The sequence below is a fragment of the Lycorma delicatula genome, chromosome 9 (genome assembly GCF_047948215.1).
Source record: "Lycorma delicatula isolate Av1 chromosome 9, ASM4794821v1, whole genome shotgun sequence".
In the NCBI taxonomy this organism is placed as follows: Eukaryota; Metazoa; Arthropoda; class Insecta; order Hemiptera; family Fulgoridae; genus Lycorma; species Lycorma delicatula.
The window spans coordinates 80,909,299-80,932,782 of record NC_134463.1 but is presented as its reverse complement, the minus strand read 5'-3'; the positions used below and the strand labels follow the sequence as shown (position 1 = coordinate 80,932,782).

General features: G+C 29.4%; 1 protein-coding gene across 3 annotated transcripts in view; it reads left to right on the top strand.

Annotated features, from left to right (window-relative positions):
• The window catches only part of LOC142330627 (synaptic vesicle glycoprotein 2C-like), a 167,276-nt gene extending 145,566 nt beyond the window's left edge, over positions 1-21,710 (top strand). For all 3 annotated transcript variants that reach the window (XM_075376054.1, XM_075376055.1, XM_075376056.1), the window contains exons 7-10: positions 7,050-7,294; positions 10,241-10,400; positions 12,711-12,838; positions 18,007-21,710. In XM_075376054.1, coding sequence (XP_075232169.1) covers positions 7,050-7,294; positions 10,241-10,400; positions 12,711-12,838; positions 18,007-18,062 — 589 coding nt within the window. In that variant the 3' untranslated portion in view covers positions 18,063-21,710. The remainder of the gene's footprint in view (positions 1-7,049; positions 7,295-10,240; positions 10,401-12,710; positions 12,839-18,006) is intronic.
• The last annotated feature ends 1,774 nt before the right edge of the window (positions 21,711-23,484 follow it).

Here is a 23,484-nt window from a genome sequence, read left to right as displayed (position 1 = left end):
CTTGTAAAAAGATCAGTATTACTCAATTGATATGTTTTTAATCAGTTGATAATTAGATAAAACCGGATTTTCTCCCAACTCATTAAATTTATATACATTACTATGTTTATTATGTATTTATCATACATTACTGTGTTTATTATGCACACTGTTTAAATATTTAAATTAATATCTAATATTTATCAATTAATGCTATTGAAATTGTTATTTTATGCTGTATTTCTCTATTTATATATTATCTTCACATAGTTACATCAACACTGTTCACTGCTATAATTATTTATATACATTTATTTAAATTTAAGCAAGTCCTTTTTTTTAACTCGATTTTTAATTTTTAGTGTTGCACTGGTTTAGGTTTTTTCTTATTTTTCCTTGACCCTTTTATACAAATGGTGGAGCAGTTCAATTTTTTTAGCTTTGGAATAAAACCTATTCCTGACTCCTGACATGATTTGTATAATTTTTAATTATATTGTGATTTGTTTAAATTCTTTATTATTTATGTAAAAAAAGTTACCATTTTAAATTATGTAAAACTTGTACAAACAATATAATCAGTATACTGTAGTAAACTTTTGTAAAAGTAAATGATCATAGCTGTTGATGTTTGCTCTTTCATAAAAAAAAAAAAATATGTAAATAGTAGTTTCTAGTGTTTATTTTGTTATGTGTATATACCTAGCAGAAATATGTGCAAAAGAAGAAATAGCTGAAGGTTAGTATTGTATATTGTAAAAGAAGTATTTTAGTAGAAATTAAGAAATATATGAAATGGGGTAGCAAGAAGAACAACTGGGAATAATGGATCAGTTACTGGAAAAAACTGAATAATTACCTGTAATGGCTTGGAGTTAGTGGTATGGGAAAGGAATTAACTTTAAAATTATGCTACTTAAAAGTGAAGTTTATAAGTCTAAAAGTCGATTGAGAGTTAAATTTATGGGCTCTGTAGTAGAAGATTTGGAGAGCAAATGAAATCTGGGGATTGCAAAAGACAAGTTGTTTTTGAACTAAGAAATAAGAAGAAGGTTATTAATGAAGGCATTATATTTTATTTTTTTTTTTTTAATTGAGAAAACTTCAAAAATTGAAACATGCTATTGATTTTTAATTATGTTTTTATTTTTATTTTACTGTCCTGCTATTTAAACCATTTTCCAGGCTCTCGGGTGTTAATTTTCTATTCATGCATATAAGTCATTTTTATTTCAAATTGCACTTGAATTATATCAACATTTTTTTTTAGCTCCATTTCATTACACTATATAAAATAAGAGGATAAAATTCACTATAATATAAATATTTTTTATTCCAGGATCGAGTTCCTTTCAGAACATACCTTTATTTACTTTTCACCATGATCACATTGCGTCCAGTCAGCCTGGGTTGATTTTCTTGATACTGACATAGAAATCTCTTGCCTATTCATGGCATCACCATGTCTTAAACCTCATGGTAATCATCAAAAATACTTTCTAGTAAGATGTTCTTCTAATTATTATTAAAATATACATTTTCTGCTAAGATCGTCGTAATATTTATAATGAGTACATTTATCATCTACCTTTCTTAGCTTCGTCATAACTAAATCACCTGTTGACAGTTTCAGATATATTCCATTTTCAAAACTCGCTGTACACATAGCGAGTGTGTGAAAGGTAGATAATGTACCTAATATTAAAAAAAAAACAATAAAATTAAAAATATTGTTCTTCTAACTTCTTGAACAAGTATAGTTGCTTAGTGAAAAGTCTGGGCTACATGAAAGGTGAGCCAAAGTTTCTTATTTGAAGTTTGCAATCATTTTTGGTACTGCAGTTAATATTCCTCCGTTGCATTGATTGATGCTTATTTTCTTTTGTATGATAACAATTATTTCATTTGTTGGCATACTACACTTCAATAATTTTGCTCATATATACATATTACCGACTTATAGAGTTTTGCACGAAGTATAATTTAGTAATTGCCAACACCCAATTTAAAAATCATAATAGAAGAATATACACTTGGAAAAAGCCAGGCGATACTGCAAGGTATCAGATAGATTATATCATGGTTAAGCAAAGATTTAGAAATCAACTCGTTGACTGCAAAACTTACCCTGGAGCACAATTTGGTGATAATGAAATGTAGATTGGGGTTTAAAAACCTGAAGAAAAGGTGTCAGATGAATCGGTGGAATTTAGAGAAGCTTGAGGAAGAGGAGGTAAAGAAAATTTTTGAGGAGAACATCACAATAGGTCTTAGTAAAAAAGATAAGGTAGAAAATGTAGAAGAAGAATGGGAGAATGTTAAAAAGGAAATTCTTAAATCAGCAGAAGCGAAATTAGGCGGAACAAAGAGAACTGATAGAAAACCTTGGGTTTCAGACGATATATTGCAGCTGATGGATTAACGTAGCAAATATAAGAATTCTAGTGATGAAGAAAGTAAAAGGAACTATATATAATTAAGAAATACTATAAACAGAAACTGCAAACTAGCGAAAGAAGAGTGGATTAAAGAAAAGTGATCAGAAGTAGAAAGAGAAATGAACTTTGGTAAAATAGATGGAGCATACAGGAAAGTTAAGGAGAACTTTGGGGTTCATAAATTAAAATCTAATAATGTGTTAAACAAAGATGGTACACCGATTTATAATACAAAAGGTTGGATAGGTAATACAGATAGGTAATACATGGGTAATAGGTAATATAGGTAATACAAAAGGATAGGTGGGTGGAATATATTGAAGAGTTATACGGAGGAAATGAATTAAAAAATGGTGTTATAGAGGAAGTTGAAGAGGACGAAATGGGAGAAAAAATACTGAGATCTGAATTTAAGAGAGCATTAAAACATTTTAATAGCAGAAAGGCTCCTAAAATAGATGGAATACCTGTAGAATTACTACGCAGTGCAGGTGAGGAAGCGATTGATAGATTATACAAACTGGTGTGTAATATTTATGAAAAAGGGGAAGTTCCGTCAGACTTCAAAAAAAGTGTTATAGTCATGATACCAAAGAAATCAGGGGCAGATAAATGTGAAGAATACAGAACAATTAGTTTAACTAGTCATGCATCAAAAATGTTAACTAGAATTCCATACAGAAGAATTGAGAGGAGAGTGGAAGAAATGTTAAATTTTGGTTTCAAGAAAAGTATAGGGATAAGGGAAGCAATTTTAGGGCTCAGATTAATAGTACAGGTGTCCCATATAAAACGCAACCCAACCTTATATTGGTAAGTATTGAAATAATAAAAAGGCATGTGTAAATGTAAATGTAATTTTTATTATTACCATCCATTTAGAGTAAATGTTGGAACCGCCATCTTCTTGAATACAAGCTTCAATTCTTTTTACAGCGTTTCTTGCAACTTTTTTCAAAGTTTGTGGCTGGATATTTAATACAGCTTGTTCAATATTGAATTTCAATCATTCAAGTGTTTGTGGTTTGTTGCTGTAGGCTTTTTCCTTGAGGTAACCCCATAGAAAAAAATTTAGCCGCAGTCAAAAATGGAGATCTTGGTGGTCACAAGCCTCGACTGATAACACGATTACCAAAGAATTCCTCGAAGAAGTTGAACCTGCGTAGTGCGATGTCGCACCGTCATGTTGTAGCCAGCAGTGTCTGTCTTCCTCTTCCAACAGTGCGATGAACTGAAATAAAATATCCTGATATCGTTGGGCATTAATGGTGTACTCGAAACAAATAGGACCGATTATATTCTTCCGCGATATCGCGCACCATACGCCCAAATTCTGCGGGTATAATTGTTTTTCGTGATAAAGGTGGGCCAAATTCTACTGTTTTGGCTGTTTACGTAGCCGTCCAAATGAAATCGTGCTTCATCTGTGAAAAATAACGAATCCATAACATTAATTCCCTCGCGCAGAAATCGATGGAACCGTTGACAATATTGTCGGGCTCAAGAAGTCAATGAACCGTTTGAATGCGATAAGGTCGTAATTGTAATCGTTTGGTTAGCCGATGAACCGTTTATTTAGACAAATTAATTTCAGTAGACAAACGTCTGATCGATTTATTTGGCGAGGCGAGTAATCTGACTTTGATTTCAGCGAACGTATCTGTATTCAACACTGACGCAAATCTTTTGTGTTCCTTGTTATTAACAGAACCGGTCTCTCTAAATTTGGAACTAACCTTAATACTGATGTTTTGTTAGGAGCCGGTTTATCTGGGTAGTTATGGCGAAACAAATCTTCCAATTCAACCACTGATTTCGTACTGAAGTACGACTCAACGATGAAAACACGTTTATCTAGCGAAAACACCATCTTGTCTCTAGCAATACACTGAACGTTATGATTGCATTGTTGTTACTATCGGTAGTGTTCTACTGCGTCGCCAAGATGTTCAGATGTTGGACGAGTCCATTTCAGTAACGAGTAGGGGAGTAAATTTGACTTTTGAAATTTCATGGATGAGTGATTGATAGGTTGCGTTTTATATGGGACACCGTGTAGTAGGACGATTAAGGAAAAACAAACCAACATACTTGGTATTTATAGACCTAGAAAAGGCATTCGATAACGTAAACTGGAATAAAATGTTCAGCATTTTAAAAAAATTAGGGTCCAAATACAGAGATAGAAGAACAATTGCTTGCATTTACGGGAACCAAACAGCAACAGTAATAATTAAAGAACATAAGAAAGAAGCCGTAATAAGAAAGAGAGTCTGACAAGGATGTTCCCTATCCCTGTTACTTTTTAATCTTTATATGGAACTAGCAGTTAATGATATTAAAGAACAATTTAGATTCGGAGTAACAGTACAAGGTGAAAAGATAAAGATGCTACGATTTGCTGATGATATAGTAATTCTAGCCGAGAGTAAAAAGGATTTAGAAGAAACAATGAATGGCATGGATGAAGTCCTTCGCAAGAACTATCGCATGAAAATAAACAAGAACAAAACAATGGTAATGAAAGGTAGTAGAAATAACAAAGATGGACTACTGAATGTGAAAATAGGAGGAGAAAAGATTATGGAGGCAGAAGAATTTTGTTATTTGGGAAGTAGAATTACTAAAGATGGATGAAGCAGGAGCAATATAAAATGCTGAATAGCACAGGCGAAACGAGCCTTCAGTCAGAAATATAATTTGTTTACATCAAAATTTAATTTAAATGTCAGGAAAAGATTTTTGAAAGTATATGTTTGGAGTGTCACTTTATATGGAAGTGAAACTTGGATGATCGAAGTATCTGAGAAGAAAAGATTAGAAACTTTTGAAATGTGGTGCTATAGGAGAATGTTAAAAATTTGATGGGTGGATAAAGTGACAAATGAAGAGGTGTTGCGGCAAATAGATGAAGAAAGAACCATTTGGAAAAATATAGCTAAACGAAGAGACAGGCTCATAGGCTACATATTAAGGCATCCTGGAATAGTCGCTTTTATATTCGAAGGACAGGTAGAAGGAAAAAATTGTGTAGGCAGGCCATGTTTGCAATATATAAAACAAATTGTTAGGGATGTAGGATGTAGGAGGTATATCGAAATGAAACGACTAGCACTAGAGGGAATCTTGGAGAGCTGCATCAAACCAATGAGTTGCAGCAATGACTGAAGACAAAAAAAAAATAAATACTTATTCTGCTCAAGGAATGCTCTTGCACCGCAGCTAAAATTTTTCTTCAGTTTTCTGAATGACTAGCCTTGCTTGATATTTCAATGATTTAATCTACTATAGTTAATGACTTTGTATTTCTTTCCACTCATTAAATATTATTTTGTTTTTACTTACAACCTCAGACATACTACATACATTTTTAATAAGGGAATAAGATGGATGAAATGATAAGTGAAATGATCCAGACCCTTGCTAGAAATCAAACCCAAGACCAGTTTATCTCAAAGCTCACATGCTAATTACTACACTAACTTTAGCAACCTTCTCACTTTAAGATCATATTATTACTTTAGCACATTTTGCTTATTAATAATTTTGTCAGACTAAATACAATTGATTCACAATTTCAGCGGCAATCTCTTCTTTTGGATTAAAGAATCAATTGACTAACGGCCTTATTCTTGGTGGTGTTTGAAATTGATTCAGCCATTTTAAATACTCACTGTAATTGTGTTTCCCTAACTAAAACCTGATAAACTCTGCATGTCATTCAGACCCTTTCAAATGCAGCAGTTCTATCAACTGTGAAAAAAAAATTTCTCTTGTACTTTTACTAGCCTTTTATTTATTGTATTTTGCCCCTTGTATACAGACATAAATACACACACTGTCCTACAGCCTGTACTAATTTATTGGATCGAGTGAGAATCAGGTTTCTCCCTCCATTAACCCCTCTCAATAGATTATTTCTCCTTACCAAACCTTTTCTCATCCTATCTGTTTGTTGATTTCTGGGTCTTCCTTTTTATTTCTTCCCTTTTTTTTTTGACTGCATCATTGTTCTTGTTCTTTTCCTCTTTTCAGGCTAAGATAAATAATTACGTATAATTTTTCATAAAACCATTCATTGCTTTAAATAGTTAAGATAACCTGCCTGTTTGTCAGGCAAAAGTAACAAATAAATCGTCCTGATCAAAGGCAGACTCTGATAAAGCCCTTTTGAAGTTTATTCTTTATTCCTTCTTCCTTGGATAGATTCTTCAGGATAAGTTAATTATGTCACCTGCTCACCTTTGATCTCTCTTGGTGATGTGCTGGTACATTATAGTATTCCTGTGTGACATCCACTTCTTTACTAGGGTTCCGAAGGAAAAGACTTTTCAGTGAGACTGTTCAGTGACTCTAATCTTCAAATAGTACAAAAAAAATTATTTACTAAGGTACCTGAAGGTAAAAAATGTCTACCTTCTGATTGTCCTAAAATTTGATACATAAACCTAACTTAGTTGAAGCCCAAAAATTACTAAGATTCTCATTGTTAATAAAGGAAAAAGTTTGCAAAAATAATAAGTTTATTATTAAACTTCTTTACCATTTTTTTCATTATACCTATTTATATTGTCTATTCATATAAAATAATTTATTAATAGTATATAATTTTGTTTTTATTTTGTTTTCCAGGTACTATACTTTAATGATGTGGTTTCCTGAATTATTTAATCGTTTTGACAAATTTGAAGAACTTCACCCAAATGAAACTGCATCAGTTTGTATTGTATCTTCAGTATTTCATGAAGAAAAACTATGTGATGCTACTATTGATCGTTCAGTATATTTTCATACACTTATAATTGGATTAGCATGTATACCAACCAGTTTTTGGCTACCATTATGTGTCCATAGGCTAGGAATTAAATTTTTTCTAAGTAAGTACATAAATAGTAAATGATAGTTTGTAAATAGTAATTGTATTTAAATAAGTATGTGTAATTTTTCGTTTCAGATATTTTCTTTTTAACTCATCTTAGATGACAACTTTATATACAAAAAATTAATCTTATTTATTAAAATAAAAATAATAATAAAATAAAATAATATTTTATTTATTTATTAAAATCAATTTTATTCATTTATTTTTTCAACTACAAACTGATGCTCAGTGTATATTAAATCTTTTTTTTTATTTTGCAAATCTGTTATCCTTGTCAGAGTTAACAAGGACATTCTCAATTTGATCCATATGTACTTTTTTTTTTAGTAGCCTTAGTTTTTATCTCATAGGGATAATTTCTGGCGCATATCATATAAATTTCCTTTTTCTATTTTGAAATGGAAGTTTCTCAGACAGTCTTACAGTAAGTTTTTAAAAATCATCAATGGAAGGTTTATTTTAAAAAAAGATACTTTGAACTTGTTGTTGATTGGAAGAATTTTTTTGACTTCTTCTTGCTTGGTATTTATTGTTTATTATAGATTTATGATATTATTCTAATTTTCAATGATGTATGATAAGTGGTATTTATTTTCATTGGTTCTAGAATTATAGCCAAATAAAAATTTTGTTAATGGAAATATTTGGATCTTAGGGAAGGAACATTGGTTCAAATCAGATTCATCTTCTTTTTTTTTTAATTTAAATATATTGAGTTATTAATAACACTGATAAACACATAATTTTTGTTTCCTAACATGCGATACATGATTTTAATCTATTTTTTGATGCTGAAAATAAATATGAACTCAGAATCTTTCTATCGACCACAATTTTTGAAAAACTTTTTAATTTTAATTAATGGATTTTTTTTTCATTTTTTAACATATAGTTAACATATTAAGCTCATGTATTGTATTTTGTTAGCTCATTTTTTATTGTTTAACATTGTTAACATAATTTGTAAGCTACAGATAAACAATACTAGACAAAGAATCATATCATAGTCACATATTATGACATAATATCTGATACTGAAGAGTGAGCCTTCATGGACAAGATTAATCATGTATGTGCAGGTCAAAACATGTAGCTGAAAATACAGCTGTGTTGTTTGTATGAAGCACTGGATTTAGGAATGAATTAATTTTGTTCAGTCTTATTACTGTTTTAAGTTTGTTAACACTGCAGTGTCATAATCCCTCCCACAAAATTGTGTAGATGTTGTGGATATCTTTTGTTATGTATGTGGGTGAGTTTACCATAAAATCAAATAGAAAAACCATTCCACCTTTAATTAAAAAAGCATTCGGTTGTGCTTTCAGTGTAAAATTGGTCAGAATAAGATGCGGGCTCCTCATATAGTATGCACTAATTGTTCTGTTTATTTAAGAGGATGGCTGAAAGGTACACGGAAGGTTTTGCCGTTTGGTGTACCTGTGATTTGGCAGTGACCAAATGATCATGTAACTTATTGTTACTTTTGTTTAACAAGTGTGTCTGGAATTTCTAAAAATCTAAAATAAATGTAAAATAAATAAAATTTATAAATGTAAAATATGCTTCATTGCAATCTGCAATCAGGCTTGTATCTCACAGTGAAATTATTGCAGTTCCTGAGCCATCTGTGAATGTATGTTTCGAAAGCAGTAATGAAGAATCAGGCAGTACTGAAGAAGACAACAATGATTTTGATTTTGAATTATCTTCCAATATGCCACATTTTATATCACAAGGTGAATTAAATGACTTGGTTAGGGATTTAAATTTGTCAAAAATCAAGCTGAACTGTTAGGATCAATAGTGAAAGGTTGGAATTTTCTTTAAAAAAATACAAAAATTTTGGGCTTTCGAAACCGACAAAAAGATTTTTCTCAGTACTTTATTGATGAAAATAATTTTGTTTATTGCACAAATATTGATGAGCTTATGTTGCACTTTCATAGTTCATAAATAAGGGCAAGTTCATAAATCTGGGGACTGGCGCCTTTTCATAAATTCGTCCAAGTATAATTTAAAAGTAAAGTAAAAATAAACGGTAACAAATATCCTTCAATACCAATCGCTTATGGTATTAATTTGAAAGAGACATACAATGTGATGAAAGACGTTCTTGAAAAAATAAATTATAAAAACATAACTGGAATATATGTGGTGATTTGAAAGTTATAGCTATTTTGTTAGGCATGCAGTTAAGCTTTACTAAGTATCTATTTTCTTTGCAAATGGGACAGCTGAGCTAGGGATAAACATTATGTTACCATAGAGTAGAAGAAATGTGACAACTTAACTCCAAATGGGAAAAATATTATTCATGAACCCTTAGTTGAACCCAAAAAATTATTTTTATCCCCTCTCCATATCAAGCTAGGACTAATGTAAATTTTGTAAAAGCAATGAAGAAGGATAGTTCCGGGTGTTTGTACATCAGCAGAAATTTCCAGATGTAAGTGAAGGAAAAAATAAAGAAAGAATATTTGTTGGTCCTCAAATAAGAGAATTGGTCAGAGATGATGTATTTAACTCAATGTTAAATAATGTAGAAAGTGCAACTTGGGCTTTTACTAAGTTACTTCTAAATTATTTCTAAGTTACTAGAGTTATTATAATCTCTGCCTCCAAAAAGTATTGTTTATTCTGGTCAATAAATGTACTTTACTTTTGTACCAATCAAGTAGCTTTTCCTTTGTACCTGCATGATTATTTTTTTTTATTTGATAAAGCTTTCATTCAGAGGTCAGTTTTGAATCTTGGTTAGGCACGGCATTTTTCATACACTTCAAAATTTCCATTTCCTTACTCCCACATACAAGCTTCGAGCTTCTGTGGTGAATTAATTATTTAAAAAAATTCTATCAATTATTAATAGAACGTATATGGTATTAGTTAATATTTCAATAAAATGTGCATAAATTTTATTAATATAAATTTTTATTTTCAGTTTTCTGTCTACTGGTATCTGGTTGTGTTGCTCTGGGATTTTTATTAGTACAAAACGCTTTACAAAATTTAATATTGTCTTGTATATTTGAAGCACTTACTAGTTTAGCCATTAGTGTTGTTTACTGTATCATGGTTGATCTCTTCCCAACACAACTCAGGTATATTTTTTTACATATTTTATTATTAACTTATTTTTAATACTTTAATTATAATTAATTAACTTTATGTTATAAACACAATCAAAACAGTAATTAAAAATGTTTTGATAGAAGTAAAAAAAAAAGTTAGTTAAATTTATTTGGTTTTATTTGTCTTTGAAAAAGTGTAATCTTCAATCCTGATTTTCACTGATAACATTATAAATTATAAACTACTTAATTAATATTGTTTAATAGTTAATCTCACATCTTAATGTCATACTTTTAGAATATTATTTTTTTTTAAGTAGATTCAAATTTTATATAATTTGGTAGTTATATCCTTGTCAGTCTCAGAAAACTGTTTCTGAATCAGTGTCATTAAAAACTGGATCAAAATTAACTACAGTTTTAACAGTTGCTTGTCGAATCTAGCTGAAAGTATAAATGCCTTCAGCTCTACCTAAATCTGGACCCTATAGAAGAATAGGACAGCCAATTTTTTTCTTTATCAAGCAAAATGGTAAACTGCAATCTTTATAACAAGATCATTCTACAACTATTATTTCACGGAGTAGCATTTTGGAAAATAAAAAACTCATATGCAAACGGTTAAAGCTGAATTTAATAATATATCATTTACCATTGATAAGTAATACATGAAAAAATTCTGATACTAAATTTTATTGATAAAAAGTATCTAAAAAGTTTTTATGAATCACAAATAATACTTCGTTTTCTATCAGTCTTTTTTTCAAACAAAATTCTTATCTTAAGCAGAGATTATGATACTTTATAAATCAATACATGCTTCATCTGACATTCTCTATAAAAGAAATTAAAAAATTATAAACATTTCTCATTATGAAATTTCAGAATGCCATGTTAATTTTTAAATCATTATAACTATTAGTTACCAATTTTGTGATTTATTTGCTAAAATCCTAATTTTATTATGAACAGAATGGTATCTTATTTGTACATCATTTTACAATTTTAAATTATTGAATTATAGTAGAATTCATTAAAATAGGCATTTAATTTACAAAATAGAAAAAAATCAGTCTAAAAAAATTATTCTCAAGATTTTGTATCTCCTCCTGTAAGAAATAAATAACATTTTAAAGAATGAAGTTGAAAATAATTTGAAATTTAAATTGTTTCTCTTAGTTAAGCTACAGAAAGTTTAATTAATATCATTTTTATAAATAAATGTATACTATATTACTGGACAGGTTATATTTAAATAATATGTATTTTTCCTGCTGTTTTAACCATGAGTGATGAGTGTTAACTTGATAACTAACACTTACCTAACCTACTCCTGGTAGGGAAACAATCCCAGAAAGACAACAGCTAAATTGTTAAACCTATGTTGCACTATTTCTTTGTTCAAAAATTCAGGAATTCTAAAATGATTTTACTAAAGGCAGAGAGAGGTCTCATTGCCTTCCAAGTACAAAACTATTGGTCTCTGTCATAAGGTGTAGAACATTCAATGAACAGCTACTCTATCTTTACCATTTACAGGGAACGTAGATTATTGCATCTACTGACTAGTTATTTATTTTTTTTTCAGATAACTTTAGAAACAGAGAAAGTTAAATAATTTTCTTAACCAATGTATAGAAAGAGGAGAATTCTCATGGCAATCGTCAAAGTAGATACCAACAAATGTTTAAAGATAATATATGTATACTGGTACTCTAAGTGAACAAAAACATCCAAAATTATGTATTTATTTTTACTGAATGCACACGTTTTATGTTAAAAAAATAGATCAATAGTATATTGCCCGATGTAGGCAATGACTAGACGATGTATCTAGTAAGTCCTCATATTCTGCCAACTAGACTTAATGGAATAATTTTCAGTCAAAACATCCTTTCAGTTCTCTTAGAAAGCATGCATGTATGTGTTAAGAGAAAACTTATGTTTACACATAAAGAGCTTCATCCTTTTTACATGTTCAGTAAACTCAGTCTGATGAAAAGAATTATGTATATTTGTATAGATTTCAAAAGAGCACATTATTTTTTTATGTTCTCATTTTCTGTATAAGTATCCACATAATATAATATCTAATCAATTTCCTCATGAGGAAACAAGGTAAAACAGTTTTTGCTTCCATTTCAGTCTTGTCACTTAATGCCTTACATATTACCATGGATGAAAATGAAACTAATATTTCCAAATTCCTTCAAAGATAAGGCTTTCTAATAATTTGATCAAATTTTTTATTTTATACCGATTTCAATTTTTATTGTTATATTTTGATGAATTTACAAAAAAAGATTACTGAATAGATCAATATTTTATCTTTTTTTTTAGAGTGATGGCAGCTGCTTTAGCAATGACTGTTGGAAGAGGTGGAGCTTTATTCGGTAACCTTATATTTGGTTTCCTAATTGATCTAAACTGTACAATACCTGTAGTGTTATTTGCATCTTTTCTATTTAGTAAGTATTGAAAATTTGAATTTTAAACATTTTAGAGAAATTATTTATTATATTTTTAAATATTTTATGAATACTAATAAATCAAAAATACTTCTTTATACTGTTGACTTTTTTTTTTGTTGAAAAACTTTCATTTTGAACACTACTTCATCAAGTAAATTTCTAAAGCAAATCCTTTTTCAAAGAAAATTCAACATCAATGTAAAATTAAAACCCTAATTATAAATAACTTTTAATAATAAGAAAAATAATCATATACTGTTTGAATGTTGCTGATGTAGGATGTACAATATGAAATTATTATTTTTTATTTATTAAAATTGTTCTGCTGCTAGAATATTCTTGAGAAAATATTTATAAATTATGAATTTGATATTAGGAATGTTATATTACTGAACTATTTCTTTATGTAGATTCCACTGTTGTATTAACAATATTTTCACATTATGCTATACCCATCAACCATCCTGACCTCTGTAAGGGAAGACACCCACCTTGTGATGATCCCGGTTGCCACACCGCTCTCTCTGTTCCTAGCCCTGATGGGTTTTACCAGAGATCGTCTTTTAGACCCTCTAAACGTGATATCATACCATAGTCATTAGTTTGATCTCAGTCAGGATGCCACCAATGTAAATGCCTCGGTAGTCATTTCCACCAGTGAATTTACACAACTTACTATTGCCTTAGTATGGATTCTTACAACCTCGACCAGCTACTATAACTTACAACCTTCAACTATCAAATTAACCAATTTGTGGAAGCATGATCCTCTGTCTTTCTCTAATACCGCAGGTTTCACCCAAAAACTATTATCATATCTATGTTCAATTAGTACTCTTTATGCACTCAAATCATTATTTAATTGAGTAATTTAAACACCAAAACTACTATTTTCATATCAACAAAACAGATGTTGATTACAACAACAATTTTGTCCTACAATTCAACCTACTCAAATTCTTGATTTACTCAAAAATTAAGAAACAAATTCATACATTTGATCAACTTCTAATTAAAATATACCCTATCTCTCTCTGATCTGGTACGTTTTTGGAAGCGAGGTCAATATCTACACCCTCCAATATTGCAGCTCCATCACAGCGTTCTCAACACACCTATTCTCATCTTATCAGTGAATATCTTGGGCTAACTAATTCTCGATGCCAAAATATCTATCTTGCCAAATTAAGCACCCAGGTTACTACTCTATCTCCACATCCATAACAGTATCAAACCCCCTCAGCCATCCTCCACAGTGCTATGAATCTCAGGAAGCCAGCAACTATATTCCTTTCCCTTTTGGCTTTCCAGTTAATTTGCAGATCAAAACCATAATTTACACTCTCAAATACCAAAGTACATACTACTTTGGTGCATTCAGCTTCATACCTTGAGCAGACATATGGGAGATTACCCACATCAATGGCCCTACACTCTGGGCACAAGCTTGAATTAGTCAAACCATATCTGGCCAACCTATCTTTAAAGTCAACATGTTTAGAAAGAAACTGTGTACTATGAAGATTGGGGGATGTCCACATAGCAATCTGTACACTTCTCACATTAGAAAAAATATCTTGCACGCAATGGCCATCAGTTGGGTTATTCTGTCCTCTGATCTGCTGCAAATGGAAACCTTGGTTGTCTGTTTCTTTTTTGCATTCAGAGGTAAGTTGGGCTCCTTCTTGGCATCACAGCATAATTGGTACTCATTGCAATGATATCAATAGGCTTAATACTAGAAATAACAAGGACTGCCGCTCAAGAGACAGTCCTATAGGCACCAGTCAAAGATAGCAATAACTGGGCTTTCAGCAAAATGTTTCTAAACATTTGTACCTCATTTGATGAGTTCAGACAGGTGCAGCATATAGCATTATGTACGCCCTTATATTGCAAACACCCTTATATAGAACACGCAAGGTTCTAAAATTAAATCCCCCATCTGGGTGAACTGAAAAGAAAGCGCACAAGCCTTTTTGGCAGCATACTGAAAGTGCTCCTTGAGTCGAAGATTCTCGTTAAGGATAATACCTACATACTTTCGCAGTGGGACATACCTAATTGGATAACCTACCATTGATACACAAGGATGTTGTGAAACAGCCAGTCTGCCCCTAAGAAACATCATTGTTGTTTTCTCAGGGCTAAACATCATCTTACGTTGCAAACTCCACAACTGGAGTTTGTTGAAAGTCTGGGCTGCCCTGAACTCAATCTCATTCCTCAAATTGCCTTTAACCAACAAAAAAGCATTTTTATTGTTAAACAATATTTCTCCAGTCGTTCTTATGCATGTGTTGTAGATGAATTTTATGGGAACTATCTGGGTATGGCAGTGCCAAACAATTCAAACATAACAAGATTAAGCACCCATTTTAGAGATTGCAGATCAGTTGCAGACAAGAAGAGAACCTGGAGATTGGCTGTTTTGACTGATGTTAAACTACCTGAGGTTAAGAATGTGATGCAGTGTTCACCTTCAAAAAGCTTGAGGAGACTATCAGCACACTCTCAGATTTCATATGGAAGTGCTCAGAGAACGATAAAGCGGTTTTACTTTTGTGCATATCACGTTCTTAGAGTTCAGGAATTTAGGAAGCTGGATAAAGAAAGGCGCGTAGTGTACTGTACTTGGTTTTGGTCATTTGTTGACAACCATGTAATTACAGAGGTTGACTGTGTTTTCTCCACTGATGGGGTCTGGTTTCACCTAGTCGCTACATGAATAGTCAAAACACCAGAATTTGGTTAACTGAAAATCCACATGTGTTACATGAAAACCCCTTACACTCTCAAAATGGGAGTGTGGGGTGCAGTATCACATCGTTGAATAGTGGGGCCCATTTTCTTTGAAACTATAGTGTACAGTGTTATGTACCAAGACATCATTACATAGTTTATTGTGTTTCTTGAAAATGATGAACTTGATTTTTGGTTTCAGCAGGACAGTGCCACATGTCACACAACTAATGAAACCATGTATTTCTTGCGTGAGTTTTTTGGCGAGCGTGCATATCATCTCTAAAGGATTATGGCCCCCATGTTCACTCAATTTGAAGTCCCTAGATTTCTTCCTGTGGGGTTATCTTAAATCTATAAAAACAGGCCCCACACACACTGGAGGAACTGCAGATGAATAAAACAGCCAAGAGTACAACATCAGTGTTGTTCCACAAAGTGGCCTCAAACCTGGTAAAAAGAATTTGTGCATTACAGATCAGGGCAGCCATTTTGAGTGAAAATAAAATAAATCTTTAAATATTATTACCTAATGTCTTATTTTTTTTTTCATTACTTTGATGTGCACAACTTTTGGATCTCTCCAACAGTGTCAACCAGCATTCTTAGGTTTCATTTTTTCTGATAGAATGTTTCCATGGTGGATATTTCCTTGTGAAAGCATTCATGTTTGTCATTCACAGCTCCAACATTGGTCGAGAAAAATTCAGATGAGAATCTAAGAAGTGAATCTTTAGTGACATACATCCAAGATCTATATAGATTTTGAAAAGCTCAGGAGTAAGTTCTTTGTAGTAATCTGCCTTATAATTTCCAAGGAAGCTGTTTTCAACCTTTTTAAAACATTTTTATGCAGCAATTTCACAGTCATTTAAACTCTCTTCAAATTCAATTATTAGTTTTGTTATTTGTGGTCCATCACTCATATTAGGGAACTTGTTTTTTGGAAAGTGGAATCCAGTCTCATCACATGCATTGCTGCTGTATCAAAATTTTTCATTAAACCTTGCTTAATGTATAGTGATTGAAGGTAACCTTTTTCAGGTTTTACTAGTATTGGACTATTACATTCTTTCTGTCAGTATTTCTCCTTCTTATTTATCCTAAACATTTATCAGTAATCTTATTTATCCTTATTCTTATCAGTCGATATTTCTCTTTTTTGCCATTCTTTTTTAACATAATAATTCTTTCTAACTCTGCTGTCCTGGTCACACAAGAATCAACAAAATTTAGTAAAAACCCAAGTTATAATCAAGTAACAGTGCTATCACTTTCAGGTGATAGCACTGAAAGTGCTATCACCTGCTATCACCTATTTTCATATGACTCCATATAAGCTGCATGAACTAAAGGAATTGTTGGATATTATTTCCAACATGAAGAAGGACTACTTTCAAACTATGTTTTGAGGGGTTTATAAAACAATTCCATTCATCAGGATGGTACATAAGCCCAAGATTCTATACTATTACAGTAATAAGTCCATGTAATAGAAGAAAAAAATTTCAAATTCACACTGCCTCTCATGGAAAGCACTTATTTTAATATTGTGTTGTAAAAGATTGCATCTTTTTAGTCATGATATGAGAATTTCTATTTGATTCTTAGATAAATTTACATTACAATTGAGATCATTCTAATCAAATTTCTCTTTACTTAGTGGCCAATAAATATTTCATTAAGTTTCAATCCTGATTATAATATTACATTCTCAATTTGATTGATATAACACATTTAATATTACTACTGCATTGTAATATCAAATTATTGACCTAAGAAATCTTTAACCCATCAAAGTCAATTTCAATTTTCATTTTTTTTAAACCTGTTATTTTTCTACCTTTCCCTTTAAGCTAAAGTACACTTTTTTCTCAAATGTTTTTGTTTATTGTTTACCAACTTTTTATTATTATTCTGATCACTCAATCAAAAATAAGTTAAAGTTTCAAGTAACTTCAAAGACTTGAAGTCTTTGAACCACCTCTGTATACCACTGCTAAGGTAACTGATAATTTTATAGGTTAGTATGACAAAATTAAGTTTAACCTTTTATAAAACTTGCAGTAATTTTCCTTCTAAATACCTGAAAATATGCTTCCAGAAGGTCTATTCAGAACTTGAATACAGTTTTTCATCAGTGATGTTTCAAATGACATTAAACGTGTGTGATTGGATAATCAATTTAGAATGTATTCAAATATTATATTTAATCTGAGTTATGTTTGTTCAATTTAGTTTGGAATTTTATTATGTTCAAGTATGATGGATGTATGATATGATTTTTACAAGTGTGTATGAAAATGTTCCCATCAATGTTATGTGTAGTACATTATTTTTAAAATTCTCTTTGCACTTCTTATGTATTTATAAATTTTATGTTTAATGGGTTCATATTTTTTCTTTTTGTTTTTTTTTTTCAGTTAGTGGGATTTTAACAATTTTCCTGCCGAAGACAGGGCACCAAGAACTAGAGTAAATAATTCTTTTTTTAACATTTTGTTTAGTTTGTTTTATGTAGTCACATGCTAGTGAATAATGTGCGTATTTATCAATGTTTATTATTATTTATTTATTATTTTATATAAAGTAAAACCTTAAGTGGAAAATGAAAGCCCAAAAAAGTTTTATCTAATACCTCTTTCCAATTAAACAGTTAATCAGAAAAATAAAATTTTACATTCTACTTGGAGAAAGTTTTCTCCCAGACAATACAATAGATTAGTAAGGTTTAAATGCTTTACATTAATTCTGTAAATTGTTTTTACAAGTAATAATGCAGACATCAGTTATACACATTTTAAACATACTTGCTTTAATATATTTTTTTTGTGATTTCTGTTTTTCCTGATTCTGTCTTTTTGAAACCCCTTGATAAATAATCATTTAGGTTTTTAATTTCCTTATTTTTTTTCTGCAAATTTCTTTTATACATTAAAGTTGATAACATTCTTGAATTGATATAAACAAATGTTCTACTCTGTTATTGGTAGGTTGTACCCTTGAGTTCACCAAAAATATTTAGTGTGACACATACCATTAACTGAGAAAATTTACTCCTTACCATAACTAACATCATTTCTTTTCTGCTATCAACAAGTTTAATTAAAGTAAAAATCAACTATACCATATCTGTAGTTCTATCTACCTGTAGTTATAAGGATGTTAGTTTTTTTTTTTTTAATAAAGAATATTTTTAATATTGTTGTCAAGTCATATAACAGAAATTTTAGTTCTTTAAATGATCATCCTAGAAACTTTAATAGCACTTATATTTTACGAAGGATTTCATACATTAATTATTAAGCCTAGCAGTAAGGTTATTTTACTACACTTACATTAAGTGTTTACTGACACACACACGCACTGAATCAAGAAAAAATTACATTGCCAACAGGATTACATTGAAATGACACTTGGGAACATATTTCACTGTATATAAATGTATTTATAATCATTTAATGATACTATATTAATTTTTTTTAGAAATATTCCCCAGTATATCAATGTATCTGTATTTACTTTTTTATATTTATATTATACCTCGCCAAAATACATTTAGTAACAATGACAACACCAATGAGAAATATTCTTATTGTTTCTTAATATATTCTGATGAAATAAATATATATGAAAATATATTTATTATACAGTAAACAGAATGTGAAATATATGTATTTTATTTACAAGCTGAATTATTAGTAGATTGGAGTAAAATAAAATTAAGTGTAAGTTTTTAGATATATCGTAAATAATAAATACTTAATTTTTATATTACAATTATGTACTGTATTTAGCCAGTAGAATAACATTTTTTTTTTAATTCAGAAGACAAAAGTATTTCATAATAAGATATTAATAATGCATAATTAAGTTACTCCTGCATCATTCAATAATAATGAGTGATGTAATTCATTGTGTGTAAATATGACAAGAATATTTAGTTAATAGGTAGCCAATAATTAATTATTATGATTATTATTTGTATTAGCTAAGAAATTAAAGATAATCATTGTTATTGTTATTACACCATGTTACATGGGATTAATTTTCCACAAAAAAAAAAATGTTGTGTAAAGTGATAGATTAATAAAACAAAAAGACATATTGTGATCTAGCATATAGTAAATAGATTTAACCAATACTGTTATATAAAAAAAAAATTAATTATTAGTTACTTTAAATATTTTATATTAGTATTTAATCAGTTACTATTTTTATTTCATAGAATTATTTACTTTTAATTTAATTATGTTATTACTCTTTCATTATTCATTACATAAAATATAGTAAAATATTTTTATATTTATTATTAAATATTATTTATTCCTACAGTTTTTTTTTTTTATAATTTCCATCATGTCAATCTTTAAGAGATTAATTAACCCATGGACTGTTTTCTTTTGCCAAAATCATATGCGTTCATGTCTTATCAAAAAATTTGAAAAAAATTGTAATTTATATATATAAGAATTGATAAGTGTACTTAATGATTCTTTTATAGTAATTTTAGTCTAACAGGTAGCATTTTTTATGTACCCGGTCACCATTTATGTATTAATCATGTACATTTCAGAAGAAGAGAGGGAAAATTTTATTGAGGTATGACTGATTTCATTTATGTGTTTAGAAAACATACTGGGGAAAGAATTAATTTTTAAAATATTAAAACTATTTATGATTAATTACTTCAAAACATGAGTAACAGCCTGTGAAGTATTGCAATACAATTTTAAAAACTTTTGAAACTTATCTCAAATTATACTTAACTGTAGGCATTATAATGAAAGAATGATTATTAATTAAAAAAAAAACTAAAAGGTTACATCACTTGATCTTAAAAGAACAAACATTTTGTGTATCTAATTTTTGATGTAAAGTTTTGAGATTATATATTTTCATTATTAATGTCAGTTCATTGTATTAATAACACGATTATTATTATTATTATTATTATTATATTAGTGGTGTAATTTAGTATCATTGCAGTATGTTTTGTTTTTACTGATATATTAATTACATTAGGCACATACCGTTTTATTGTAAGGTCATAAATCAACAAGTATCAACAAACTGAAGAACCTTCTTCAATTTTGTGCCATATATGTATAATTTTAACTGTTGACCTATCCTGGCCAATTTACTTAAAAATTAAGTAAATTTTTTCCAAAGTTTTCAGCAAAGTAAAAAAAAATCCATAATGCATTCATTCATTGAGGATAATTGAATATTCATTTCTATGAAGAAACTATTGTATAAGAAAGCAGATCTAGACAGCATTATTTGCTAGTCAAAAGATGGCTTTTCCCACTGCTTTTTACACCACATAGTGTGAGTCTGTATGCCTTTATGAATTTTATTTATCAATCACCATTAAATTAATTTTGATTTGTAAAAGGAAATCATTTAATTTCAAATCAATAGGTCGACAAACTTTTAAATTATTAGATCATTTGTAAAAAAATCTTAACTTAAACATAATATAAACAAAATGTAGTGCTGTGCAAACCAGAAATAATTCTGATGCTTGTTTTGACAGAAGCGAATAGTTAAGAATTATTTATTGTAAAGATTATAGATTCACAAACGTAAACCTAAGGTAATGTTTGCCCAATTAATATCAGATATTTAATGCTTTCTTGATATTTCATAAACACATCTGTTGTAGGTATTCATTTTTTGTTATAGACAAAAGTGCGATACAAAATCTCATTTGGGAAATTAGCATTATGTTACTTTTATAAACTTATGTTACGTTCTTGAGGCTTCAAAATATAGACAATTTGTATTTAGTAAACATTATAATGGAATACCAGAAAACCCAAATTAACATGAAATATGCCATATTGGTTTTATTTGAATTGCCTTTTACTTCAATTTTTGTACCAATCCTTGTATTGTTGATCATGTAGTGGTGTCTTTACTCACTTCTAGAATTTTGTTTTAATATAGTTGTTTTTGATTGGGAAGTGCAGAATATAATAGATCTTTTCCTTCAAACATTTGATTTTAAACTTTTATATTTTAATTGTAATTCTGCCTACATTCTTAACATATAATGACATAGATTTTTCTGTTTTATACCATAACTGCCTTCTTCTACCTGTAACATATGTATATAAGTGTATATACACACACACACATATATATATATATATATATATATATATATATGTGTGTGTGTTTGTGTGGGTGTGTGTGTATTTCTTCAAATATAAGATTTTATATATTTATATTTTAACTGCAATTCTTCATACATCTTTCCTACCATGCAAGATAGCGCTACAACAAAGTGTCAAACGTCATAGATATTCCTATTTTATACCATAACTGCTTGCTTCTGTCTGTAAAATATAATATATATATATATATATATATATATATAATGCATTTTGAATTTCCTGTATTTTTTTTATTTTTATTTAACCTCTGGGACCACCATTAGGTATTGCTTCAGAGGATGAGATTATGACTATGTAGCGTATGAAAATGCCTTACTGGGATTTGAACCCAGGACTTCTGGATGGAAGGCTGAGACACGCGCTACTACTCGCGCCATGAAGGCCGGCAAATGATTCTCCTGTATTACACTGTCTTAAATACACTGTACATCATGATTGCCATGCAAGACGAGGATATCTGTTGCATAATTAATATTTGAATCACACTGGTTACATAAATAGTGATAAATTTACACATTACCTTATTTACTATAAATAAATTATTGATTTTATTAAAATTAGTAATATCCACCATTTTTGCCTTCTAAAAAGAAAATGTATTGAATTTTAGAAGCAAGGTGGAAAATTTTCATTCTTGTATCGCTGTTAAATACAAAGAAAAAGCTGTGAAATAGAAATTAGCCGTTTTCCTTATAAGAATTTATTTTTTCCTAATTTTGTTTCTTAATCCTTCTTTTAAACATATACATTAAATTTTTGCTGCACTGTCAACATCTTTCATAGATTTTCTTAACAGTATGTTTTTTTAATTTACTATAATAAAAATGTTGTAGGCCTAAAATAGGTATTTAATTATTAAAATAAATAAAAAATAATTCTTTGTGTATAACTTAATTAAAAAAATGTAATTAAAACTTACAAATAACTGAAACGTTCTAAACTAGCAAAATTAAAATTTTCACTAGAAAATTTCACATAGTATAATATAAATTTTGTCTATATAGTTCTGAATATAATATTCAGTAGAACTAGTTAAAAAATTTCAACACAAAATTTCAGTACATATAAAACTATAAAGTACCTTTTCATGAGAAAAGTAAACTCTGCAATGAATGTGTTACATTATCTTGCTGAAAAAAACAAATTGCAAAACTTACCAATTGTGATTCTCAGGGAATAGGACCTGAAACTAAAATGGTGTAAAGTCACTTAAATTGCAAAATCTAAAACCATTTGCTATTTAATAAACCAGTTCTCATAGATAAGGTTAAATGTAGATGTTTGAAAGTTGGAATATCCCTTGGAAAAGGATAATCCATGTTCCTATCAATTAATGTCTATTGTTGATGATAATTGACTCTGTTTAAAATTAGAAATGTATCTGATAATGGAATTATTAAATAATAAAATATTATTTAATAAAGTTAGAAAAAAATATTCAACTTATTTTTAAAATCAAAGCTTTCTATTAACATATGTTATTTCTTGACTAAAATATATATGTCATCAGCTTCTTGACATACTGTACTTTTGCAAAGAATTTAATATTAACTAATAAATAAATTATTAGTAAACAATTTAAATCACAATTTTATATAAAGTGAATATTAAGTGATTTTTTTATCTGTGTAATATGTTTTTTTCTTAAAAAAAAAAGTTATTTTTATTAAAACATTAATTTACTATATCAATTGTTTATTTACTGTATAATCTAGGCCA